Here is a 27,603-nt window from a genome sequence, read left to right on the forward strand (position 1 = left end):
TGACATGGTGCATCCCAGAGTGCTAAGAGAGTTGTGCAACGAGCTTGCCGAGCCCCTGAAGATCCTGTTTTGTAAATGCCTGGATGAACAAAAGGTCCCCAGTGAATGGAAAGTGGCGATCAACACTCCACAAACAACTATAGACCGGTGAGCCTGACCAGCATAATATGTAAAGTACTTGAGAGCATTATCAATGATGCTGCGATGGAACATCTACTACGAAACGACCTTGTAAAGGATTCCCAACATGGTTTTATACCGGGGCGCTCCTGCTAAACACAATTGCTCAAGGTATTGTATATTTAGACCCATATTCTGGAACGGGGTGGTAATATTGACAATATGTACCTAGATTTTGCCAAGGCTTTCGACAGTGTACCCCACGAAAGGCTGAAAATCATACTGGAAGGGTACGGAATTCGGGAAAATGTCCTAGCATGGACAGAAGACTTTCTACGTGACTGCAAGCAGTGTGTGGTGATTAATGGCACAAAATCATGAATCTATTGGGAGGGGATAATTAGCAGAAATATAGTTATCCCATGTTGAGTAATGAACCCATAAATATTGGTATCACCAGTAATAAAGTTTGTTATGTGGGTTGTGAGTACATCATTCATATGTACTACCAGCTGAGTCATACCTATTATTGTTGTACCTAATTGGGGATAATTAGCAGACATAGTTATCCCATGTTGAGTATTGACCCATAAATATTGATACGACCAGTAATAACGTTTGTTATGTGGGTTGTGAGTACATTATTCATATGTACTACCAGGACCTGCCAACAGTGCATAACAGAGAGCCAGTACATAACTAGTACTTGCCAACAGTGCGTGACAGAGACGTGACCGATCGCCCAAGCGGCTAATGAGCCGATCAGTGGTAAAGAGGATAAAAGTATAAAGTAAAGCAAATCAGATATACCTACATTGAGAGAAAGCATTCTAGGTGTATTGAGTATATGTTGAATGCATCATATATCTTTATGTATAGAGTATATCGTGTTAAGACGATGGGTTTTGAGTACTCATCCACCAGCTGTAAACCTTTATATTTCTTTTGTACTTATGGGATAGCAATTCAAAACTGAAGTCATATCTTTCTGATCTATGAACATTGGAGAATCCGATGAAAGTATGTAAATTACTGTCACTCTTGTATTCTAGAAAGTACATAGTGTTCTGAAATGTCAACAAGACTTTTGCTTATCACTGGAATATAACGGAAAAATTTCATTATCTGCTTGCGAAGCTGTACCCAATATACACTGTCATTCTTAGGACTTGAAGTCAGTTTAATTCTCGCCTTTCAAAGCTCAGTCACTGCTTAGTTTAAAAAGTCAATCTTAGAAAATTCATGTAAGCTCATAGCCTGATTTTTCACACTCCAATGTGCACAGTAAAGGAGTCTGATGTAGTAATTCCCGTGGTGTAGTAATTCCCTCGCAGATGGTGTTACTGTTGAGTTGTTCTCACTAACTTAAGCACTGTTCAACACTGTTGACCTGGCTGCTCCCAGAGGAGCGCCAGGTACGTCTTGACCCTTCGGTGGTCAAGGGGAGATGGTGACACGTTTGAGTAGTGTCAGCTATAGCTCATTTGGAACCAGTATTGCTCCTGGTGTTTTGCTGGACCCCCTTCCCGCACACCTCATTCATGCATTTAACTGTTACTGTAAACAGGCAGAAAAATACTGGGAAGCGAAAGTGGGTCTCGCAGACCCTAGTGGCTCAGTTGTACTCGGTTGTATAAACCAGTCTAAAATGTAAGGGCAGACATACGATAGAAGACGCCTGGATATCTTTTTAACTTGGAGTACACTTGGGGGTGTACGTAATAAACTAACTCGGCTTTCCGAGTACAACTTTGAAATTACGAGTCGACCCAGTGCGTCTGCTGCGTAGACTGGGCGTCACGTATCCCAGGCAGGTTGAGATTGGATAGGAATACAGAAGTCCCCATGATTTGGATAATTTTGAGCCATTTAGGATTTTACAAGCTGGTGGTGATACGGTTAAATTACTGTATATTGACCCACGCCGGGTATCAGCAACACATGACCTGCTCAATGAAGATCAGCCCGGGACCACTGAACCGGCAGCCAACCAGTCCTCGTGTTTGTCCTTTTTTTAGCATGTGGAGTTTATTGCAGGACGTGGGACATAACTACAATGGTATTTTTCTTCAGACTGGATGTTACAGTCGGTGTTTATATGACTTTGATTTAGCAGCTGAGCTAAGCAAGTTTCAGCCTTGGCATTGATGATTGAACATCCCAAACCGACGTCGTTACTACCACTACAGTACCTCGATCCGTGCCTGGCCCTCCCTACTTTGATGTCAAGTGGCTCACAGGTGTTCACAAGGATGCCAAGTGGCTCAGGGGTGCTCAGATTGACGCCAAGTGGCTCATGGGTGCTCAGATTGACGCCAAGTGGCTCAGGGGTGCTCAGATTGACGCCAAGTGGCTCAGGGATGCTCAGATTGATGCCAAGTGGCTCAGGGGTGCTCAGAATGACGAAAAGTGGCTCAGGGGTGCTCAGAATGACGCCAAGTGGCTCAGGTGTGCTCAGAATGACGCCAAGTGGCTCAGGGGTGCACAGAATGACGCCAAGTGGCTCAGGGGTGGTCAGAATGACGCCAAGTGGCCCAGGGGTGGTCAGAATGACGCCAAGTGGCCCAGGGGTGGTCAGAATGACGCCAAGTGGCTCAGGGGTTGTCAAGGGCAGTTGGTGTCAACGGCCATCTTGACAGATATTGCAAGTCAATATCAGTCCCATTCATTGACAATTGGAACAACTTCTACGGCAGAAGTGACCTTTATGCTAGGGATGGGGTATACCTGTCTCGGGATGGGGTGGCAACCCTGGCTGGGTCTCTAGAGGGGGCAGTTCAAAAGATATCGAAGTCTTTAAACTGCTAGGGGAACATATGGGCACGGGGGTGGAGGAGACTGCAGTGGGAGCAGGTAAACAAAGTGAAAGATTACAGGGAAATAGTGTTAGGAATGATGACAAAACTAAATTAGACAGGGAGTTTAAACCTAAACGCGGTAAAGGGAGGACTCAGAACACGACTAACTTAAATGTCTACTATGCAAACAGTAGAAATATGAGAAACAAAATGGATGATATTAGGGCCTTGGTATGTACCGAAAAAATTGATATAATAGCATTCACTGAAACATGGATCAACCTAGACTCACCTGAGTTACCGGTCGAATACCAAATTGCGGGTTACAAATTGGTCCATACCGATAGGCAGACCAGGAAAGGAGGCGGAGTAGCAATCTATGTCAGGGATAATCTGAAGTGTGAAATAAATAAGGAAATAAAAATTGAGCGGAATACAGAAACAATTTGGATAGAATTAATCGACGGCAGGGAAAAATTAATCACAGGAGTAATATATAGACCTCCCAATCTTGATAGAGTAAATGAGCGACTTATCTGGGATGAAGTGCGCATGGCTTCCTTACACAACAAAGTCTGTATAGTAGGCGACTTTAACCTAGACCAAATAGATTGGACTGACCTTACGGGTAACTCAGAATCAGAGGATTTTCTCGAAACAATCCAGGACTGTTTCCTAAGTCAACATATAACCAAACCCCCCAGGGTAATAATATACAGTACTCGATTTAGTTCTGTCGAACAGAGAAAACCTCATTAGCAATGTCGAAGTAGGGAACAAGCTTGCAAACAGCGATCACAAAGAAATTAGAATCCAGTTAGATTTTCAGGGCAGACATAAGGAAAATTCCACTAAAGTATCAGATTTCAGAAGGACAAATTTTGACAGTTTGAAGAGTCAGCTGAGGGAGGGGGTGTCATGCTTGGGGGTGAGCTACATGACCTCGCATGAGGTTACCTCACTCAATGTACCCACAGAGGGCGACCTCTCCGTACCAGGAGACCTGACGGTTGAGACTGACCTGATAACGAGATCTGAGATTGCCAAGTTCCACGACATTTTAAATAATGAGTTACTTTATGCACAAAGGCAGAACATGCCATACAAAAACTCAGATCAGACAACAATGACCCTAAATGGATAAATAATTATTTAAAGAACATCATTGGCCAAAGGAAGGCTATAGGTAGAAGGATAAATCGTGGGGAAATTTTCCTCCGGGATTATTATAAGGTATTGGCGAGTAGGGTTAAAACCGAGATAAGGAAAGCTAAGAGGAATATTGAGGTAAGGATAGCAAGGGAGGCGTAGACAAACCCCAAAGGATTCTACCAAATGTATCAAACTAAAACACAAGAAAAGATTGGACCAATCCGGTCAGATACCAGCGAGCTAACTGATAACAACGGAGAAATGAGCAATAATCTGAATAAATATCTTTCAACAGTTTTCACCACCGAAAATTTAAACATGATACCCGAGGCACCGACTCTATTCAGAGATAGTGAAGAAAACAAATTAAGCGAGATAGTAGTGACTAGTAACGATGTTAGTAAGTAAATAGACAAACTAAAGCCTAATAAGTCACCTGGTCCTGATGAGATATTTGCCAGAGTAATAAAGGAATGTAAGGAAGAGCTTAGTATGCCCTTAGCAAAGTTGTTTAACATGTCCTTAAAAACAGGTGTAGTACCAGAATCCTGGAGGATAGCGAATGTAATACCGATTTTCAAGAAGGGGGATAGATCACTATCCTCTAACTACCGCCCAATCAGTCTAACATCAATAGTAGGCAAATTACTGGAAGCAATCATTTCAAACTCTATTCGAAATCACCTGGAGAAGCACCGATTGATCAATGATTCCCAGCATGGCTTCACAAGTGGGCGTTCATGTCTAACTAATTTATTAAAAAAATTTTCATCAGTTTTTGAATCGGTGGACGAGGGGCACAATTATGATGTGGTATATCTCGACTTTAGCAAAGCCTTCGACAGAGTCCCTCACGAAAGACTAATTAGAAAGGTAGAAGCACATGGCATCAAAGGTAATATCCTTAAATGGATTAGGGCGTGGTTACAGGACAGGAAACAGTGAGTGAGCATTAACAGCACTAAATCCCATTGGAGCAACGTCACTAGTGGAGTTCCCCAAGGCTCAGTACTTGGACCATTATTATTTTTTATATACGTAAACGACATAGATATCGGCATAGACAGCAACATAAGTAAATTTGCTGATGACACTAAAATAGGACGTGTTATTAAATCCGACGAGGACTCTGCAAAACTACAGGAAGATCTAAACAAATTTTTCGAATGGTCTGAAAAATGGCAGATGAAATTCAACGTGGACAAATGTAAAGTACTCGGTGTAGGAGATGTAAACAGGGAAACCAGTTACCAGATGAATAACGATGCCATTGAGAAATCCGACTGCGAGGGAGATTTAGGAGTAATGATAAGCAAGAACCTTAAGCCACGTAAACAATGTGTTTTTGCTCGTAACAAGGCTAATAAAGTACTTGGGTTCATACAAAGGAGTGTTAGTTACAAGACTAGCGAGGTCATCCTAAAACTGTATCTTGGGCTTGTGAGACCACACCTGGATTACTCAGTTCAGTTCTGGTCACCATATTACAGAATGGATATAGAATCCTTGGAAAGAATTCAGAGGAGAATGACAAGACTAATCCCGGGCATTAGGAACCTTGAGTACAGAGACAGGTTTAAGCATCTTAATTTGCACTCCCTCGAGAGACGTAGAGCGAGGGGCGACCTGATAGAGGTGTATAAATGGAAGTCAGGGCTAAACAAAGGGGACATTACAAAGGTACTCAAACTATCCAACCAGGAGCGAACTTGTAACAATAGTTTTAAATTAGACAAATTTAGATTTAGGCGCGAAATAGGTAAACACTGGTTTGGAAACAGAGTAGTGGATGAATGGAACAAGTTACCAAATATCATCATTAACTCGAATACGCTGGATAGCTTCAAACATAGGTTGGATGCTTATATGAGCAATAGGGGTTGGGTGTAAACGGGACTGCCCAGTATGGGCCAATAGGCCCGCTGCAGTTTCCACCATTCTTATGTTCTTATGTAACTCAGGGGTCTTGAGCGTTGGCTGAGAGGACAGGCAGGACTCCTGGCCTCACTCCCAAGCCTCTGTTCCTCTGTATAACAGGTGCCTGATAAACCAAGGGTGGTCATTGTATGCCAGGACGACATCCAACACTAGTATGGAAGGATGAAGGCCATTAAAATCGGATAGCGTCACGCACAGCCAACCGCTCAGAGGAGATGGCCAAAACGTGCTCGCTGTCCATTGTTGATCTCACGTGAGGAGTAAACACGACCAGCTCATAGCATTGTTATGAATGAGACCACCAATAAGTAGAGTTACTTTGGGTGTGTTATTCATCCGAGTATCCATGTATGTAGTTGCCTCAGTTGTATGGTTGTCTGGAGTCAGCCAGAGTATGAGGGTCGCCACTTTTTTCTTGGCGAATGTAACAGGGTAGCTCAAAGAGGCTATTTGTTGTGGTGCTATTGGTAGAGTCCTGTTACTAATTAAGAGCTACAATTATCAGGTAACCTGTGTTGATGCTGCTCAAGTGTGCTATATGTAAGAGTATAGTGTTGTGTGATTTTTAAAGGTACACCAAGTAATGGTGGATGTTGGAAGGTGTACTTTTTTACTTTTACTTTTATCCTCTTCACCACTGATCGGCCCGTTAGCCGTTTGGGCGATCGGTCACGTCTCTGTTACGCACTGTTGGCAAGTACTGGGCATGCACCGGCTTCTCAATGTACCTGAACCTGCTCCAGTGTTGGTCTTTTACTTTACTTTTATCCTCTTCACCACAGATCGGCCCGTTAGCCGCTTGGGCGATCGGTCACGTCTCTGTTACGCACTGTTGGCAAGTAAAAATCAGTGGAGCCATGGAGTTGATCCTGGTGGTTATGTGTCACTGAAGTAGTCATAAGTCTAGCTTCTTTATAATAAACCATTTTTATTGTATATTGGGCGTATCATTCTCCTGCAGTATTCACCTTTCTTCCTTCCCATATCTTGGTACCAGTATTACAGTTACCCCGTGTCCTAACCCTTGAGCCATGGTACCACAGGTCAGAGATTAGCGGGGTAGCTATGAGAAGTAAAGTAACTAAGATATAGCTAACATATGGAATTAATAAAGAAAAATATTTAAAGAAAGAAGGCTTGAAAAGTTAAGAAATTAAGTCAAAGAAAAGTAGTTGTTCAAAAGTAGTGGGACAGAGAAAGAAATTTAAGTAAAATAGTAGGAAGAAAATCCCCTATAAAATGGCAGTGCCACTATACTGTTATTGGAAGTGCAGTAGAAACAAGGCTACCAGCAGTTTACTTTTATCCTCTTCACCACTGATCGGCTCGTTAGCCGCTTGGGCGATCAGTCACGTCTCTGTTACGCACTGTTGGCAAGCACTGGGCATGCACCGGCAACTGAATGTACCTGAACCTGCTCCAGTGTTGGTCAAGTTTGATCTTGAAAGAGCTCACACGCGGTGCCGTCACAACACTTTCTGGTAGATTGTTCCAAGAGTTCACAACTCTCACTCCGAAAAAGTTTGCCCTCACAGTTTTCTGGACTTGCGGCTTCTTCAATCTTGAGCTGTGACCCCTTGTGGGGCGAGCGTCCGCCAGCTCCAAGTAAGAACGCTCGACTGAGTAGTGCCCCTTGAGATGCTTATACACCTCAATTAGGTCTCCCCTTGCCCGTCTGTAGTATAAGCTAGGCAAGTTCAGGCGCTCCAATCTGTCAGGGTAGCTGAGATCCCGAAGTGCAGGCACCAGTTTGGTGTCCCTCCTTTGAAAATTTTCAACCAACTGACACTCCCTAGCATATTTCGGGACCAGGCGGGGTGACAGTACTCCACATGGGGAAGCACTTCACCCTTGAAGATTGTTAATAGGGACGGACCGTCTAGATATCTGAACGACCTTCTTATAAGATCCAATAATTTATTTGCCTGATTTACCTTCTTCCCGCAATGGCCCGAGAACTTCAGCTCATTGTCAACATACACACCTAGATCCTTCTCACATTCAGTCTCAAATGGTGCAGTTTCTTCATCCCGTTGTGACATATGATACGCCTCCTTACTGTTGGTACGCCCCAGGTGCATCCTCTTACATTTCGTGACATTGAATCTCAGCAGCCATTTCTTCGACCATTCTTGGAGCCCACAGAGGTTCTATTGCACCTTTTCACAGTCCGCTTGGTTCTTGATTTCCCGAAATAACGTGGCGTCATCGGCAAACATTTGTATGGAGGAGTGTACAATGTCAGGCATGTCATTTATGAAACAAACAAACAACAGCGGGCCCAACACACTGCCCTGTGGTACCCCGCTTGTGACAGATACGGACGATGATTTCGTGCCATTAATCACCACACACTGCTTGCGGTCATGTAGAAAGTCTTCTATCCACGCTTGGATATTTCCCCGAATTCCGTACCCTTCCAGTTTGATTTTCAGCCTTTCGTGGGGTACACTGTCGAAAGCCTTGGCAAAATCTAGGTAAATATTGTCGATATTACCACCCCGTTCCAGAATATGGGTCCAAATATCCAATACCTTGAGCAATTGTGTTAACCAGGAGCGCCCCGGCATAAAACCGTGTTGGCAATCTTTTACAAGGTTGTTTCGTAATAGATGTTCCATTGCGGCATCTCTGATAATACTCTCAAGTACTTTACATATTATGCTGGTCAGGCTCACCGGTCTATAGTTGTTCGTGGAGTGACGATCGCCCTTCTTGAAGATAGGACTCATATAAGCCACTTTCCATTCACTGGGGACCATTTGTTCATCCAGGCATTTACAAAACAGGATCTTCAGGGGATCGGCAAGCTCGTTGCACAACTCTCTTAGCACTCTAGGATGCACCATGTCAGGTCCGGGACTCTAATGGACCTTTAGCCTGGACAGTATATTTCTAATACTCTCTTCTGTGAACACAATGTTGGTCAGTGGTGTGTCGAACCGTCTGTCCTGAAACGCAGGAAGGTTAGTTGCATCCTCTCTTGTGAACACCGAGGAAAAGAAGCTGTTCAATGCCTCAGCTTCATGCTGGTCAGAATCTGCGTAACTACCATCCATCAACCTCAGGTCTGATACTCCTACTCGCGTTTTCAATTTCGACTTTGCATAGTGATAAAACGCCTTTGGGTTTGACTTGATCTCGCTTGCAACCAGCCTCTGGAACTCTTTTTCAGCACTCCTTCACTCTGCCTTTGCTTGGTTTCTGGCTCTTGCATACATCCTCCTGTCTTGCTCATCGTTTGGCCCAACCCGTCTTGAATTTCTGGGTTTTCTTCTTAATTTTGTCGACCGCCGCGTGGTTCATGTGTAGGGGTCCCCTCGTATTCCTAGAGGCACTGGATTTGGTCTTGGGTATATATTTATCGATCAAATGGGTCACTTTACTAGTTATGATATTCAGCGTAGTGTCTGCATTCTTGTACCTTAATGAGTCAGGCCAGTTGATACCCCTCATCTCTTCCCTCATCCCATTGTAATTTACCTTGTAATATTTGCACCTTGGCCTGGCCTTATCCTGAACTAGGTAACAGTTAAATCTGAATGACAACACTATATGGTGACTGGTGCCAACTGGGGCAAGGTGTTCCAGTTTGGCCACCATACCCTCCTCGTTTGTTATGATGAGGTCTAGTGGCTTGGGTGTTTGCTACCCTCTGTAATGTGTCGGGTCTCTAACATGTTGGAACAGAAAATTATCTCTCAGAGTTTCTACAAAAAGAGTAGCAGGGTTATTCAAGTCATTCGGGGTGGACTCGTTTCTCCAGTCGATGTCGCCATAGTTAAAGTCCCCCATGAAAAGGAGGTGGCTAGGGTTGAGCATCGCCGCGTTGTTTATTAAGGTTCTTAAGTTCCTTTGATTTAGTGGGCCACAGTTTGGGGATCTGTAGATACACCCGACGATAAGTAAGTCCCATCCCTTTAGTTTAATTTTACACCACATGGACTCTTCAAAAACATCCTCTCCCTGTACCCTCGCCTGGCTGGCTCTAAGGTCTTGTCTAGCATAGATTACCACACCCCTCTTGCAAGTTTCTTGAGAATGGTTCGTAAATGAGTCATATCCAGCAATACTGAACTCACATTCCTCTGGGTCGATTTTCCTATTCTTGTACAACAGTTCTACAACTCCTACAATATCTGGTTGGTGTACCTGCAGTAGTGTTTCAAACTCCTTTCTCTTATCAAGAAACGTGTCAGTATTAGTGTACTGTACATGACATTCAAGCCTGAATTTGTTCTCGTTAACGTGTCTGCTCTTAGTAGTAACCTCCCCCCCCCCCATTCTCATAAGCTGCAGCATTTGCTAAGTACACTGTATTTTACAGGGTGTGGTTAGAAATGTCATTTTTTTACAAGGCGCTCGCCTCCTCCCGGCTAATAGGCGGAGCTGGTGCCACCTCCCGGGCGTGGGGTAGAGCGGGTGGTGGGTGCGCTGCTGTCCCTCGGCCCTGTGTCAGCATACTTGCTTCCATCGCTCCAGTGTTGGTCAAGTCTTGTCTTGAAAGAGCTCACACTCGGTGCCGTCACAACACTTTCTGGTAGATTGTTCCAAGAGTTCACATATCTCACTCCGAAAATGTTTGCCCACACAGTTTTCTGGACTTGCGGCTTCTTCAATCTTGAGCAGTGACCCCAAGTGGGGAGAACGTCCGCCAGCTCCAAGTAAGGACACTCGACTGAGTAGTGTCCCTTGAGATGCGTATACACCTCAACTAGGTCCCCCCTTGCCCGTCTGTAGTATAAGCTAGGCAAGCTCAGGCACTCCAGTCTCTAAGGGTAGCTGAGGTGCCGAAGTGCAGGCCTTCCTTTGAACATTTTCAACCAACTGACAGTCCCTAGCATATCTCGGGGACCAGACGGGATGACAGTACTCCAGATGGGTAAGCACTTCACTCTTGAAGGTCGTAACGAGGGACGGACCGAAACCTAAAAATTACCAATTTCAATGAAATCAACATTTAGCATTAACCATACATAACTACCCACAAATAGTGACGCTGAATGTGGTTGCTAATAAACTTTGAATAAGATGTATGTCTCTCATTCTCTATTCATCAATGATGCTATGGCTCACTCCTCTTCTGAGACAGTTATAACTTACATTGGTCGTTAAGGTAATCGCTCTCCTCCCATCTTCATATCCACTTCACCACGGTTATGGAGGACAGGCCAACTTCATGTTCGATTCCCTGTATGAAGAAGCCATTATCATGGAGAGTGATAAGGCGACCGTTGAGCATCATCTTATCATCACTCCGAATGATATTAGAATGGTGGAGCTTCTGATCACTCGATCTGCCAGAGCGCGTTGTGACAGCACCGAGTGTGAGCTCATTCAAGGCCAGACTTGACTAACACTGGAGCAGGTTCCGATATATTCAGGAGTCGGTGCATGCCCAGTACTTGCCAACAGTGTGTAAAGGAGACGTGGCCGATCACCCAAGCGGCTAACGAGCCGATCAGTGGTGAAGAGTGTTATGAAAACGAAGGTAAGCACTGGGAGACTTTATTCAACTTAATGCAACATCAGTATCCATAGTAATAAACAGAATAAACAGGAATTACAAATTAAGAATGACTAAGCTTCAAGTAACAAAATTGGCTTAACACAAATAAACACTGCTGAAGGTACACCAACCCGATATTGTAGGAGTTGTAGAACTGTTGTACAAGAACAGGAGAATCGACCCAGTGGAATGCGAGTTCTATTTTGCTGGCTATGACTAATTTAACGAACCATTCTCAAGAAACTTGCAAGAGGGGTGTGGTTATCTATGCTAGGCAAGACCTTAGAGCCAGCCAGGCGAGGGTACAGGGAGAGGATGTTTTTGAAGAGTCCAAGTGGTGTAAAATTAAATTAAAGGGAGAGGACTTACTTATTGTCGGGTGTATCTACAGATCCCCGAACTGTGGCCCACTAAATCAAAGGAACTTAAGAACCTTAATAAACAACGCGGCGATGCTCAACCCTAGCCACCTCCTTTTCATGGGGGACTTTAACTATGGCGACATCGACTGGAGAAACGAGTTCACCCCAAATGACTTTAATAACCCTGCTGCTCTTTTTATAGAAACTCTGAGAGATAATTTTCTGTTCCAACATGTTAGAGACCCGACACATTACAGATGGAGCAAACACCCAAGCCTCTAGACCTCATCATATCAAACGAGGGGGGTATGGTGGCCAAACTGGAACACCTTGGCCCAGTTACCACCTGTCACCATATAGTGTTGTCATTTAGATTTAACTGTTACCTAATTAAAGATAAGGCCAGGCCAAGGTGCAAATATTACAAGGGAAATTGCAACGGGATGAGGGAAGAGATGAGGGGTATCCACTGGCCCGACTCATTAAGGCACAAGAACGCAGACACTACGCTGAATATCATAACTAGTAAAGTGACCCATTTGATCGATAAATATATACCCAAGACCAAACCCAGTGCCTCTAGGAATACGAGGGGACCCCTACACATGAACAATGCGACAGTCGACAAAGTTAAGAAGAAAACCCAGAAATTCAAGACGTGGGTTGGGTCAAACGATGAGCAGGACAGGAGGATGTATGCAAGAGCCAGAAACCAAGCAAAGGCAGAGTGTAGAAGGGCTGAAAAGGAGTTCCAGAGGCGGGTTGCAAGCGAGGTCAAGTCAAACCCAAAGGCGTTTTACCGCTATGCAAAGTCGAAATTAAAAACGCGTGTTGGAGGATGAGACCTAAGGCTTGAAGATGGTAGTTACGCAGATTATAACCAGGATAAAGCTGAGGCATTGAACAGCTTTTTTCCTTGGTGTTCACAAGAGAGGATCCGATTAACCTTCCTGCATTTGAGGACAGAAGGTTCGACACAGCTCTGACCCACATTGTGCTCACAGAAGAGGGTATTAGAAATAAACTGTCCAGGCTAAAGGTCCAAAGAGTCCCGGCCCTGTCATGGTGCATTCTAGAGTGCTAAGAGAGTTGTGCAACGAGCTTGCCGAGCCCCTGAAGATCCTGTTTTGTAAATGCCTGGATGAACAAAAGGTCCCCAGTGAATGGAAAGTGGCTTATGTGAGTCCTATCTTCAAGAAGGGCGATCGTCACTCCACGAACAACTATAGACCGGTGAGCCTCACCAGCATAATATGTAAACTTACTTACTTTTATCCTCTGCACCACTGATCGGCTCGTTAGCCTCCTGGGCGATCAGTCACGTCTCTGTTATGCACTGATGGCAAGTACTGGGCATGCACCGACTCCAGAATATACCTGAACCTTCTCCAGTGTTGGTCAAGTCTGGTCTTGAAAGAGCTCACACTCGGTGCCGTCACAACACTTTCTGGCAGATTGTTCCAAGAGTTCACAACTCTCACTCCGAAAAAGTTTGCCCTCACAGTTTTCTGGACTTGTGACGTCTTCAATCTTGAGCTGTGACCCCTTGTGGGGCGAGCGTCCGCCAGCTCCAAGTAAGGACACTCGACTGAGTAGTGCCCCTTGAGATGCTTATACACCTCAATTAGGTCACCCCTTGCCCGTCTGTAGTATAAACTAGGCAAGTTCAGGCGCTCCAATCTCTCGGGGTAGCTTAGGTGCAGAAGTGCAGGCACCAGTCTAGTCCTTTGAACATTTTCAACCATTTGACAGTCCATAGCATGTCTCGGGGACCAGACAGGGTGACAGTACTCCAGATAGGGAAGCACTTCACTCTTGAAGATCGTTACGAGGGACGGGCCGTCGAGATATCTGAATGACCTTGAGAGTATTATCAGAGATGCCGCGATGAACATCTACTATGAAACAACTTTGTAAAGGATTGCCAACACGGTTTTATGTCGGGGCGCTCCTGCTTAACACAATTGCTTTCGACAGTGTACCCCACGAAAGGCTGAAAATCAAACTGGAAGGGTACGGAATTCGGGGAAATGTCCTAGCGTGGATAGAAGACTTTGTACATGACCTCAAGCAGAGTGTGGTGATTAATGGCACGAAATCATCATCTGTATCTGTTACAAGCAGGGTACTACAGGGCAGTGTATTGGGCCCGCTGTTGTTTGTTTGTTTCATAAATGACATGCCTGACGTTATACACTCCTCCATACAAATGTTTGCCGATGACGCCAAGTTAATTCCGGAAATCAAGAACAATGCGGACTGTGAAGAACTGCAGAAGGATCTCTGTGAGCTCCAAGATTGGTCGAAGGAATGGTTGTTGAGATTGAATGTCACGAAGTGTAAGAGGATGCACCTGGGCCGTACCAACGGTAAGGAGGCGTATCATATGTCCCAACGGGATGAAGAAGCTGCACCATTTGAGACAATGTATGGTGGACCTAGGTCTGTATGTTGACAATGAGCTGAAGTTCTCGGGCCATTGCGAGAAGAAGGTAAATCGGGCAAATAAATTATTGGGTCTCATAAGAAGGTCGTTCAAGAGTGAAGTGCTTCCCCATCTGGCCCCCGAGATATGCTAGGGACTGTCAGTTGGTTGAAAATGTTCAAAGGACTAGACTGGTGCCTGCACTTTGGCACCTCAACTACCCTGAGAGATGGGAACGCCTGAACTTGCCAAGCTTATACTATAGACGGGCAAGGCAGTGGCGCACCCAGGGGAGTTTCCTGGTTGCCCGGACCCCCCCCCCCCTCCAGGTATTGCATGGTGCGACCAACCCATACCTGACCTGGCGACACCTTAGTAACACGAAGATTGGGTCAGCTTACCTGACCTCACCCCACGCCACAGTAACTTCCACCACCTCTGCCATGCGCCTGAGTGCACTTAATATACAGCACTGCCAGTGTGAAATATTGAAATTTATTTTTTTTTTCATTTTCTCATCTACATTGTACATTTTCTATAGATTTTACATATTTATAAATTATTTTTCCATCCATTTTCACTACAGTATTTGATGATTTCGCAAGTGTGCTTCGAATAACTGTATCGTACGATAATACGGCGTTGGAAATCGAGCATGCTGGGTCAGGGAACATGTTCCCACTTCTCTCGTCCTCACTTCACATTTAGTTTTTGGTGTAGTTACATCTACTTTGGATGCCACAGCCTTCAACAACGCTATGTCAACCAGTCAGCAAACAACTATCAATCGTTTTTTCTCGGAAGGTAAGTTGTCATATCAGTCTCGTGCTGGCAATGTAGTGGATTTCTCCCCTGCAAACGCTGTTTGTCGCTGAGTAGCCGACCCCACGAATTCCCCAGTGTATGCCTCGTGGTCTAGCTCAACCAGCGCCGCCCACGGAGCGGGGGTCAACTATTAAGCCACGCCTACCCCCGCTATTTAAGACCTGACCTCGTGGTGACCTCTCTCACTCTCTAACCCTCTCTCACCATAAACGGTTACGAGTTTGATAACGTGGCGCGAATACGTCCGGATACGCCGACCTGTCCCAAGAAATTAAACCTCCTAGTTCTCAAGAAGTTCTTTGAAACTAATGAGATCGTGGGGGTCACCAAGGTGGAACGACTGAAGCTCCATGGTGACATCAAGATCACCTTCGCCGAGAAGGGTATGCCCGTATAGCTCGCGGAGATCCCAGACATCAACGGCATTCCATTTAAAATGATTGCCTACAAGTGGGACAACCTGAAGCTGGGAGTAATCTCCCACGCCGAAATTGCCCACGTGGACCAAGCAGAGCTGAGTGAGCTTCTCAAGGGGCAACTCCAAGTTGTCAAGAAGCTGTCCGACACCACTGCCCTCATCGGACACCATACAACCTTACCCAAGGAAGCTCAACTGGCGTGGGTAACTGTGCCAGTCAAGCCCTACTGCAGACCGAAACGCTGTTACAAATGCCAGCACTACGGTCACACTGTAAACAAGTATGAGGCGCAGGACACCTGCTCCCTGTGCGGCAGCCCAGGGCCAATAGGCCCGCTGCAGTTTCCTCCATTCTTATGTACACGGTCTGCCCCAACACAGTAAAAAAAATGCGCTGCCTGTGGCGGCCCACATTCCTCCGCCGATCGGACCTGCCCGAAATGGAAGGAGGAATGCAGGATAGCCAAGGCTCGACTCGACAAGAAACTGAGCTACAAAGAGGCCATCCTTGTTGTACGCTCCCAAGACAAGAAAAAACCAGCAGAAAAGAAAAACCAAGAAAAGAAAACTCAAAAGACACCCGCCACACAGAATCAAGAACACCACGAGGCCCGTGGAGCTGAAGCCCACGTGGTCAACCTCACCGTCTCCGACTTCTTCCACACCTATGGACTAGCAACAAGACCCAAACACGAATGAATGGACACTTCAAGAGAGCAAGAAGAGGAGGAAAGTTAAAAGAAAATCTACATCAAGCTAAGAAGAAGACCAAGACATTTCCTCCACATAAGAAAACAACACACACAATCAAGCCGACCAAGCACTGAGAATCCATGGCCCAACCCAACACGCACCTGACGCTTGACCTGACGCTAGCCTGACTCTGTCCTGCCGCCTCCTGGCCGCGTCCAGGCGAGTTGCTGCTGCCTCCAACTTATACTCCCTCACGCAAGCGGTGTTTAGCCACTGCACCTATTCTCTCCTCCTAAAATTCACTTCAATCCTCCCTTTATTCTTCCCTTGAACCTCCTTCCCCCCTGTCACTAGCATTTCATGTTCATGTTACCTCTCTCTTTTCTACCTACACCAACCAGCCAGCAACACCTCCTCCTCCTCCGCCTGCCTGGCGGTCCACCTCCCGCCGGAGAGCATGGCGACCCACAAGCTGTCCTCCTCTGAGCATCCTCACCAACCAGCTCTCTCTTCTTCTAGCTACAGCTGCAGCAAGCTACACCTCCTCCGCCGCTGCCTGGCGGCCCTCGCTCCCGCCGGCGAGCATGGCGACCCACAAGCTGGTCCTCCTCTGAGCACCCTCACCAACCAGCTCTCTCTACATCACGCTTGTAACCACGCTGCCACTTCCCAGCACCAAGCTGCACTGTACATCCAATACAACATGTATACAGAGAGCACATTGTGAGTTTCCTTTCTCCATCCCATCCTGAGTGTGAACCCAAACAACCTGTTCCCCACAGTGTATTATTACTGTTATAGTTAGCTATAATACATTTGCTCGAAAATTTATATAATCCTATGATAATTGCATTATGCTCAGTAATTTTGAACCCCCCACCCCTACTCAATTTCTAGTTGCGCCCCTGGGGCAAGGAGCGACCTAATTGAGGTGTATAAGCATCTCAAGGGGCACCACTCAGTCTAGTGTCCTTACTTGGAGCTGGCGGACGCTCGCCCCACAAGGGGTCACAGCCCAAGATTGAAGAAGCCGCAAGTCCAGAAAACTGTGAGGGCAAACTTTTTCGGAGTGAGAGTTGTGAACTCTTGGAACAATCTACCAGAAAGTGTTGTGACGGCACCGAGTGAGAGCTCTTTCAAGATCAGACTTGACCAACACTGAAGTAGGTTCAGGTACATTCAGGAGCCGGTGCATGCCCAGTACTTACCAACAGTGCGTGACCGATCGCCCAAGCGGCTAACGAGCCGATCAGTGGTGAAGAGGATAAAAGTAAATAACAAAACATAACATAAGAAATGTAAGAGAACTTCTAACACTACAATCCAGAGCACTTACTCAACTAAGCATAACACCTTAAAGAGGACAAAAGAAAGAAAAAGAAAAAGTAATCCAGACTGAGACGTAGTGTATAGTACAGTACGTGAGATGTACAGTATATAAGTTGAAGGAGCATTACCCCTTCTTTGTATTCGAAGGTACTCCTTAAAGTTGAGTAAGTTTAAACTGTAATTCCTAAATCTCGGTTTGCTTTTCTCGTGAAAGATCTATCACGACGCCAAGATGTTTCTCCTTATCGACAGTAACCAGGAAAGTGTTATTAACAGAATAATTGTGATTAGGGTTGTTATATCCTACGTGTAGGTTCTTGCATTTCGTTATGTTAAACACATTTCCATGATTTCCTCCATTTTATGTTCAAGAAAATAATCTGCATTCTTACAAGGTTCTACATGTGTAATGATAATAGGCCTGACAGTAACTAAATATTTTATTTAAATGAAAAAGCGATGTTTCAGTTTATAATTGATGTATGGTGACCTGTGTGATGTCAAACTTGCATTAGTATTCTGCGTGATTTCTTCCATGACCAGGTATTATAATTTGATGTATATCTTGTGAAAGGTCGTATATAAGCCTTTATAATTTTGCTATTTATTCAAGAACTATTTTTTCTGCAGTGATTGATATTGTTGTGGTGGTGCTTATATTATCACATGTATTGTTTTAATAAGTTGTCTTCGTAGAACGGCATAACCATTAATGTGATAAAAACAAGTTGGTAACGCCGGGGAGGTAAGTAGTGATGGAAAGATATTGTATAAGTAGTTATATCAGCTGTAAAAGGCTATCCTTCCCGTGGGTCCAATGTTAGTACTGGAGGAAACTGGGTGTAGAGAGTTTGTGACATGTCTGGTAAGGTCACACCGGACAAAGCCCTTCATCATATACTTGACCACAGTATTTGAGAGTGTCCCTATTTCGTTTTCTTTGAGTATTCTGATTTTACTGCTGCACATGTAGATATTTACTTACATGTCAAGAAAATCTGCTTTAGTTGGGCTACAAAAGGGGACATGACTCATTTTGCTTAATATTTGATGCTTAATGCAATGGAGGGTATTTGTTGACAACTACACAGCTGCTGATTTTTCATTGAAGATGAATTTTAAAATGCTGTAATTTCACTGTGTTTTATAGTGGATACTGTCCTAGTTAGGTAAATTTGCATAAGCACACCCAACTCTGTTAGAAAGTCAAAAATATATTTTTATAGTGTATTTATGTGTATTTAGACCGATTTTGATCTTCATTTCTGTCGGAAATTGGCCGGGTTTTTTATCATTTTTTTTTCGTGGGGCGTTTTCCGAAAAAAAAATAATGGCTAAGCTAATACAAAATACACAAAAAAACACTAGAAAGACATAAACCAAACCTAACCTAACCTAAACTGACTCTCACCATATGATGGAATTCCTTATTTCTTACCTTATTAGCCGTCTCTTCTTTGTCTTTGGGATAAGGGACGGGTTACCACAATGCCACATATGTTGGTCTTGACAATATTTACATTCGTTCTTGCACTTAGGACAATTTACTGAGGTCGGGAGAACTCCATGAGATCGAAAAAATGTTATAGCTTCTTTGTTTTTTCCAAAAACTCGCAATCAGCTCCATATAATTGAAGTGACACCCATCGCAGACTTCCATGGTTGGAAATGAATTTGAATTTGGAAATATGAGACCCAAAATAAAAATCGAATTTGATTGGGTCAAAAATTCTGCGAATTAAACCACAAATCATTTTAATTGGTTGCCCCCCAAAAGGCGCTTTTGATTGGCCGTGTGACGGGTACGGGAACGCATGCGCGTGATGATTTATGAAGGAGACACGCAGCGTGGGAGGTGAAGTAGGCGATAATGGCGGAAGATTAATGGAAGAAAATAGAGAAAATTTGGATACGCTATCTCCATTATTATACATTTCCGCCGGTAATGTAATAGAAGAAAATTATCTTACAATTAGACGTCTTATTCGAATATGATAATAGATTAGGGGTAGGAATGTGGGGTGAGAAAATGCAATAATACCCCTAGTTATAGCAATGTGTTAAAAAGAGGTTTATTTGAAAGTTAAACTAACCAAACCAAACCTAATACTCAGCTAAACTAATAAAGATTGAGGCAAAGGTGTAGAAGAGGGTGACCACCAGAAGGAATTGTCCGAATCAGTTGAAATTTTTTGTACACACTAATATCATGATATTAAACACAAAAATGGAAACGACAATGCATAGAACCTGCCCTAGGTGTGTATGCTGACAATGAGCTGAAGTTTTCAGGCCATTGCGAGAAGAAGGTAAATCAGGCAAGTAAATTATTGGGTCTTATAAGAAGGATGTTCAGATATCTAGATGGTCCGTCCCTCGTAATGACCTTCAAGAGTGAAGTGCTTCCCCCTCTGGAGTACTGTCACCCCGTCTGGTCCCCGAGATATACTTGGAACTGTCAGTTGATTGAGATATATATATATATATATATATATATATATATATATATATATATATATATATATATAATATATATATATATATATATATATATATATATATATATATATATATAATATATATATAATATATATATATAATATATATATATATATATATATATATATATATATATATATACAGTATATATAATATATATATATAATATATAATATATATATATATAATATATATAATATATATTATATATTATATATAATATATATAATATATAATATATATTATATATAATATATATTATATATAATATATATTATATATAATATATATTATATATAACTGACATGTAGTCATCACTTTCAATTTCCTCCTCACCACTGTCAGCCTCTACCCGTAACATCTCATCCAGTTGCTTCAAGTCATCAGGGTAAGTTTCCTCCTCTGAGAGACATCACAAGCTCTTCCACATCTCTCCTCCTTTAAGGCCCAATGACAGACCAATGGACACAATCTTCCGGTCAACTCTGTTTCTTCCTCAAATCCCTCAAAATCTATGGACTACTGGGGATCTGGTGGAACTTCTTGCATGATGGCTCAATCAATTTTACAGCCTCCAGGATGTTGGATTGTGTCTTCAGAACTTTTCAGTGTTAGTTCAGGATCATTGGAAGTTGCCTGTGACACCTCTAGCATTTTCTTCATGTACAACTTCTTAAGCTGCTGATCATTCTGGTCCATTGACAGTTGATTGATGTAGTGTTGAGAGGCAAAAACAACACACTTTCACAAAGTCAAATTGATACTCCAAATTTCTGGTGGGTTCAGGGTCATGACCGGAGCTATCCATGAGGAGAAAGAGCCTTTAAAGGAGTTTATTGGTGGTTAGTTGCCTCTTGACAGAAAGGCAAAACATCAACAGCCCATTCATTAAGAGCTGTCTGCATACATGCCTTCTGGTTGGACTTCCAATGCTCCAAAGCTTTGTTCTTACTTTCTGTTGCTTGAACACCCTGGGGTTTTCAGAGTGGTAGACAAGCATATGAGCTTCGGTGGAAATTCCTGAAACTTTCATCAAGCAATAGAGTGAGGAGAGTCTTCCATTGGGTTTATGCCAGGTGAGGGCTCCATCTCTGGTGATGAATGTTCTTTTGGGCATCTTTCCCAGAACAGCGAGTTTAGTTCACATTGAACACTTGCTGTGGAAGATAATTTTCTTCTTCCATCAGTTCTTTAGATTCAGCTAAAAACTTTGCACTTCGTTATCAGCACTAGCAGCTTCACCATGCCTAACAACTTACTGAAAATGTTGCTTCTTTTTAAATTTTGAGCAGCCTTTGCTGGCAAAATCTTCAAATTCTGTGCCTGAAGAACCAGGTTGATCTGTCTTTAAATGTTAGTAAATCTCCTGGCTCTTTCAAAAGTAATTCAGTAGAAACTGAATCACCTTTCATCTGTTTTCCCTAATCCAGATGATAATAACCTCTCAGTTTCTGCAATTAGGGATCTACTTTTTACACTCTTGTAGATTTGTCTCACTTTCACTTCTTTAAATTTGTCTTTCTGTGCAAGAATTATCGACACAGTTGATGTCGACATGCTTGCCTTCTTTGCACTGCGCATTTATTCTAATGCCTTGTTCATATTTTATGATTTTTCTGCTTGGTTTGGATAATCGCTTTTTCTTGATCTCTTAGAAGCCCATGCTGGATTCAAACAATGTCAACATTATGTTTTTTAAGTTAAACTTGTTGTAAATAAAAGAATATTTTATTTAAATAACAATGCACTGTGCTATATATTGTCAATATGTAAAGTTATTTCAAAATGATCAATAATTTGCTTGCAAACACAGAAAAAAGCATTTAGTTGAAAGGAGTCTCAAACAAAGTCTTACCTTCAGTGAAAACAGAGAGAGACTAACGGCTTGTTGCTGTGTTAAAAGGCTGGATGCTCGCATTAAAGCTAGTCACTTTCCTTCAATTATGTTCAATAATTGTGTTACAAAAAAGGTAATATTAAACTTTTAAAATTATTGAATAGTATAAACTTCTTGATATTTACTAAAATAGTAAGGAATTTAAGCCCTAGAACGATTAATGTATTGGCACTAATACTAAAGCTGGTGAACCGCCAAGTGCAAGCCAAAACTTGTTGAGGTTGGCCGTAGAAACTCGTTAACCAAGGGTTGCTCAATAACGAAGTTAAGATCTTATGGGAGGTAACTCGTTAACGGAGGACACTGTATGGACTAATTACCATGGCTTCCAAAGGCAAGACAACTTCAAATGGAAGTCAGAGAGGGCTGAAATGAATTCAGCTGAAGGACCAGCTAGCAGTTCTGGAAGATCCTTATAATCAGATTAACGAAATTAGCCAGGAGGAGCTTGCCAGTCCTGGTAAAGTAGAGATCCAGATAAAAAAAAAAGTCCGATTTAGAGTTTCACTGTACAGTGACCCTCCAGATTATGAACCGATCCGTTCCAGAAGGTGGATTCGTTAACGGAAAGATAGATTAACGAAACCATTGTTTCAATGGGTTTTGAGTAGTGGTTCCAGCTCACCGAAATTTCCTAAATTCAACAAAAATGGTAGAAAAAGTTCACTTACTTTGAGGTGTGTATGTAGAAGGCTCCTGGATGATGATGATGATGGTGGGATTTAGAATGGGGTGGAGGAGAAAGGAAGAAAGAAGGCATTGGGGTGGAAGAGAAGTCCCATGGCGCCCTTCACCTATAAAATTTTAGCTCCTTGGTGTAATTCAAGATTATTTTCTTCAAATCATACTGCACTGCATTATATATTGTCAATATGTAAATATATTTCAAAATGACCAGTAATTTGCTTGGAAACACAGAAAAAAAGCGTTTGGTTGAAGAGAGTCTCGAGCAGGATGTTACCTCCGGTGAAAACAGAGACAGACTAACTCCTGTTTGCTGTGTTAAGGGCTGGATGCAGAGCATTAAACTAGTCCTTTGCCTTTATTATGTTCAATAATTGTTAAAATAGCTAAAAAATTGAATGTTAAACTTTTAAAATTATTGAGTAAGTATAAACTTCTTGATATTTACTAAAATAGTAAGATTTAAGCCCTAGAACGATTAATGTATTGGCGGACTGATACTAAAGCTGGTTGCCGGTCAGTGCAAAATGGCTTATGTTGAGAATGGGATTCGTAGAACCGTTAACGAATTTTTTTCGTTAACGAATTGAAGATCATATAGAGCAGTTAGTTAATCGAATTCCGTTAACCAGTGTTAGATTAAGCGAGGTCACTGTTTTTTACAATAATATTTTATTCACCTGGTTCCATATGAACCTAAATAATACAGTGATACCATATGTTGAAATTGCATAATGGTGTATTAACGAGGTTAGGGCACCGACGGCTCGGAATAAGGGATGCTTGCTCCGTCCACCACCCAACTTCACCTCTCACATACAATCCACTCCCCTTGTAATTTTCATATTTTATAGTTTACATTATATTTTCTTTATTTCTGGTTCACATTAGAACATTGAAATGATATTTGCATTACTTCTATGGTTTTGTACGTAAATAAACTCTGCTAGCAACTGGCACTTTCGACCATGAATTATGAATATTTGACCACAAATTATAAAAAAAGAGGTAGTAATAGTGGTACCTACAAATTTAAGAACTGATTTGAATTTTGGTAATTTTTGTGACTCCACTGTAGTTCATTAATGGCAGAATGTAATTATAAGTATTGAATGGCACTGTCCCAATAGGTACATAATGGGCCTGGATCATATACAGCACAGAGCCCTATGGTAAACATGTTTGCAATATATCTGCATCATATTTAGTTGTATGAGTGTGACTACATCTGTGTGCACAAGTTGTTAATTTTATAATATTCTCTTGCAGTAACACTGTGATAAAGGAACAAACTCATCAGGGCACCAGTGGCAAAGCAGTGTGGTAGCAGGAGAAAGTACAGTACAGTACAGCACATTGTAATTGTGTAGTGTGTAGCAGCAAATTAGTGGTACAGTACAGCACATTGTAGTTGTGCAGTGTAACAGCAAGTTTGGTGCAGTACAGCTTGGTTGTGCAGTGTATCACAAGTGTTGAAGGATCTCTGTATCACCTCACACCACTATGGTTGTCAGGTCTGTCAATGCCAATTTAGTCTGGTGTTTTAAACAATTTGCAATAGTATTAATAATGTAGGTATATATTTTATTAACTGTCTCTCAGCTAACACATTATGTCTTGTTATGCAATGGACTTTCTTTAGTGCTGTGGGAGTCAAAGGAGTTAAGAGGCACATATGATGAACTACCCTGTACTGTTGTTGATGAATTTACTGTCTCAGTTGTTTAGGGATGAACACCATTGTTACCTGAAATTATCATTATTTTACAGTTATTTTCCACTCTTGCATGGGTTAGTCACAGTTACCTGATGGCAGCTCTTCATGATCTCTCGCAGCCTATCTTGTTGGGTTCCTAACTCTAATGTCATTTCTTACAACCTTCTCCCTGTCATTTTGCCCTACCTCTGCCCCTCCACATTTAAGTTCATGCATCCCATGGCCCAATTGGTCTCGTCCATTCTCTCCGCATGCCCATCTCAATCTGCCCCTATGCAGGATATCACCAATACTCTCATTTCTCAGTTTCCTCTTAGCTCTTAACAGGGCCTTCTGGCTTTAAGTGTCACATTTCTCATCCAGCTCACTCAAGGTCATCCTCTTAAACTGCCCATGTTTCACTGCCATACAACATCACACTTTTCACACCAACTGCATACATTTTTCCTTTCCTCAGAGGGAAGGTCCTCTTGCCATCAGTAAAAGGTACCCGCTCCCTAAACTTCTTTCAGCCACTTCTGACTCTTGCACCTAAACAAGTTTCAGCATCCCCACCAGCACTGATCATGTCACCCAGGTAACAACTAATTTTTTCTTGATGTAGTCAGGATGTATCACCAATGTTCAGTTGCTCCAGCCATGCTATTGGGTACATTAATACTGTACCATACAGAACACTTAAAGTCAGCTGCATCCTATAGTCTACTATCTACTCCACTGCACTTCTTGTGTACCCACCTTCCACACTTATTGCACATTAATCAACTGCTGTTAAGACCTTTTGCACACAGCACATGGCCATTCCACTTTCCACCATGGATCCCTCTCACACCACTAATCAAGGTGTTGTTTTCCCACAATCTCTCATGCCATTTGCCTCTATTCCATCCTTTCTTTTCTTAAATTTATCTCCTTCTCTTCAATACTATCTGCTATCAGCACTAAGTTATCAGCATACAAGTACATAAATTCCTAGGGCAGGCCTAGGATATTGGCTCCAACACCATGATAAATACTGTACATCTAAAGGGACTCAAGACAGACCCTGATGGACTCCTACTTTACTTCAAGTACCTCACTTTCTTCCCCATTTACTCTCACAGAGGTTTTGGGCCATCATATAATGCAATAACAACTCAAACAAGACACTCATCGACTCCTAGCTTTCTCAATATCCACTTCACAGCTTCACATGGTACCCTGTCAGATGCCTTATCTGCAGTACAATTTTCTTTCTTTCCTAGCTATTTCTCTTGCAGCTGCCTGGTTTTAAATATTGTCTCTGTAGTCCCCATACCTAGCATAAATACAAACTGCATTTTTATGTGCACTCTCTCCTCATCAATTTCTCTATCACCCTTTTACAAGTTTCATAACCTGACCTATCAGCTTTAGGCCCCTGTATTTCCTACATTCACATGCATCACCTTTATCTTTGTAAGTATATTCACAATCACCTCTTACTCCAGTTGTCTGGAATAGTACGTTCCATCATGACTGCATTAGTCAGTTTGGTCACAATTGACATGCCTACATCACCTGATGCTTTCAGACCAGTCACTGAAACCAGTAACACAAATGGGGTCAACAGTGAAGAAAACCAACAAAACTCTAGAAATTATATAGTAATGTTCTTGCAAATATAAAGATTAAAAAATGTTCCTTCAACTTATAAACCTCTTGTGCATCTCTGTCTGGACTGCTGTGTACAATAGATACCATACATTCAAAAAGACTTAACATCACTAGAAAAGGTGCAACACAATGTGATTGTGATTATTCTTGATCTAAATTGTCTCGAATATCCTAATAGAATGGGGACTACATGACTGACAACTCTTCAGACAAGACATGAAAGAGCAGACCTCATAGAGACATTCAAAATCCTCAAAGGGATGGAAGGTGTAAATCCAGATAAATTTTTGAAATGTGAAGCAGCATAAACACAAGAGGTTCCAGTTTCAAGCTCACCAAACTGTCATTCAGAACTAATATAAGGAAGTAATATACTTCTTCATGCAGAGGGTGTATATTACATCTATAAAACAGTCTACTGTCTGATGCTGTGGAAGTAAGAACAGTATTGGGCTTCAGAATAGCCCTGGACAAGAGTATCACTTACAATGGAGGGAATCCTACACTGTCCATTAAGGTCCTTCTCCTGTCATGGCTACCTCTATTTGTGGTGGCTGTTAGTTAAATTATTTGGGTAAAAACAAAGAGGGGGGTTGTAACAGTAAACTTGGTTTACAACAGTGTCAGTGGAGGTTTGATCTCTCCAGTAGAACGAATGAGCTGCATGATGTTATAATTTACTGCACTCTCATGTCTTAGACCCAATCTGCACCTATAATCTCCTGTTTTGATTCACAATTGTCATGGAAGAGTGAGTGTTCTTTGGATTACCATTTGTCACCAAGGCCCAGAGTTTATAAAAGAAAACCCTGATAAGCCTGGATGTGCATATTCTTATAGTCAAACCCTAATTTTTCAGAATGTTGTTGCTGTGGTTGCGATGGTTGTATACGATGGTTATCCGCACTGCTTTTTATCTGTTTTGGGCATTGTTTCCACCAGCCAAACCCATGCCACCCATCACTGACTCTGCTCTTCTTCAGTCTTCCCACACTTTGGCACTGTGGATCAGGCAGAGAAAGGTAAAGTTTAATTTACAGTACAGTAATTGCTTATAGAATACAAAATAAGTTATTTGAATGCAATCATCAGAAGTTATGAACAGGTCGAGGATCCTTTATCCAAAATTCTGAAAACCAAAGAGGTTAAAAATCAAGTTTTTTTAATGGACCCGATCGTATATGAGTATAAAGGTACAGTACAGTAGGATCCCGGTTATCTAGAGACCGGACATCCAGCAGTCAACCAACTGGCACCACAATGAAATAATAATAACAAAAATTTCAAAATGAGCTGCCATATTTATTGGACATTTGTTTAACACTAAATCCACTTTATATAGACGATGTGGTTCAGAGTTAAATGATTTAGTGAGTGCAAGTTTAGCATAATTTGAATAAATTTCAAATTGCATACATCAAAAATTAACAAAAAATATTATGATAAACAATAAAATTGCTACATAGCATATCATAAAATGCAATATAACATATTTTGTGTACAAAAAACAGCTCCTTTCACACTAAAACCATCCTCTGGACTACGCGACCCAGTCCAGCCAGGCAGCGCTGAGTGTACGCCATTACATCACTTGAGGAGAGA

The 27,603-nt window shown here is 42.4% G+C and overlaps 1 protein-coding gene across 4 annotated transcripts in view; it reads left to right on the top strand.

Moving 5' to 3' along the window:
- Window positions 1-11,459: 11,459 nt before the first annotated feature.
- Window positions 11,460-27,603, top strand: part of LOC121860822 (fatty-acid amide hydrolase 2-like) — a 72,202-nt gene continuing 56,058 nt past the window's right edge. For 3 of the 4 annotated variants that reach the window (XM_042358212.1, XM_042358225.1, XM_042358227.1), the window contains exons 1-3: window positions 11,460-11,499; window positions 23,919-24,163; window positions 26,861-27,023. In XM_042358212.1, coding sequence (XP_042214146.1) covers window positions 24,153-24,163; window positions 26,861-27,023 — 174 coding nt within the window. In that variant the 5' untranslated portion in view covers window positions 11,460-11,499; window positions 23,919-24,152. Of the gene's footprint in view, window positions 11,500-17,519; window positions 18,315-23,918; window positions 24,164-26,860; window positions 27,024-27,603 lie in introns of those variants that run through there. The other variant, XM_042358219.1, reaches the window with a different exon arrangement.

Source organism: Homarus americanus, unplaced genomic scaffold (genome assembly GCF_018991925.1).
Source record: "Homarus americanus isolate GMGI-L3 unplaced genomic scaffold, GMGI_Hamer_2.0 scaffold40248, whole genome shotgun sequence".
In the NCBI taxonomy this organism is placed as follows: domain Eukaryota; kingdom Metazoa; phylum Arthropoda; class Malacostraca; order Decapoda; family Nephropidae; genus Homarus; species Homarus americanus.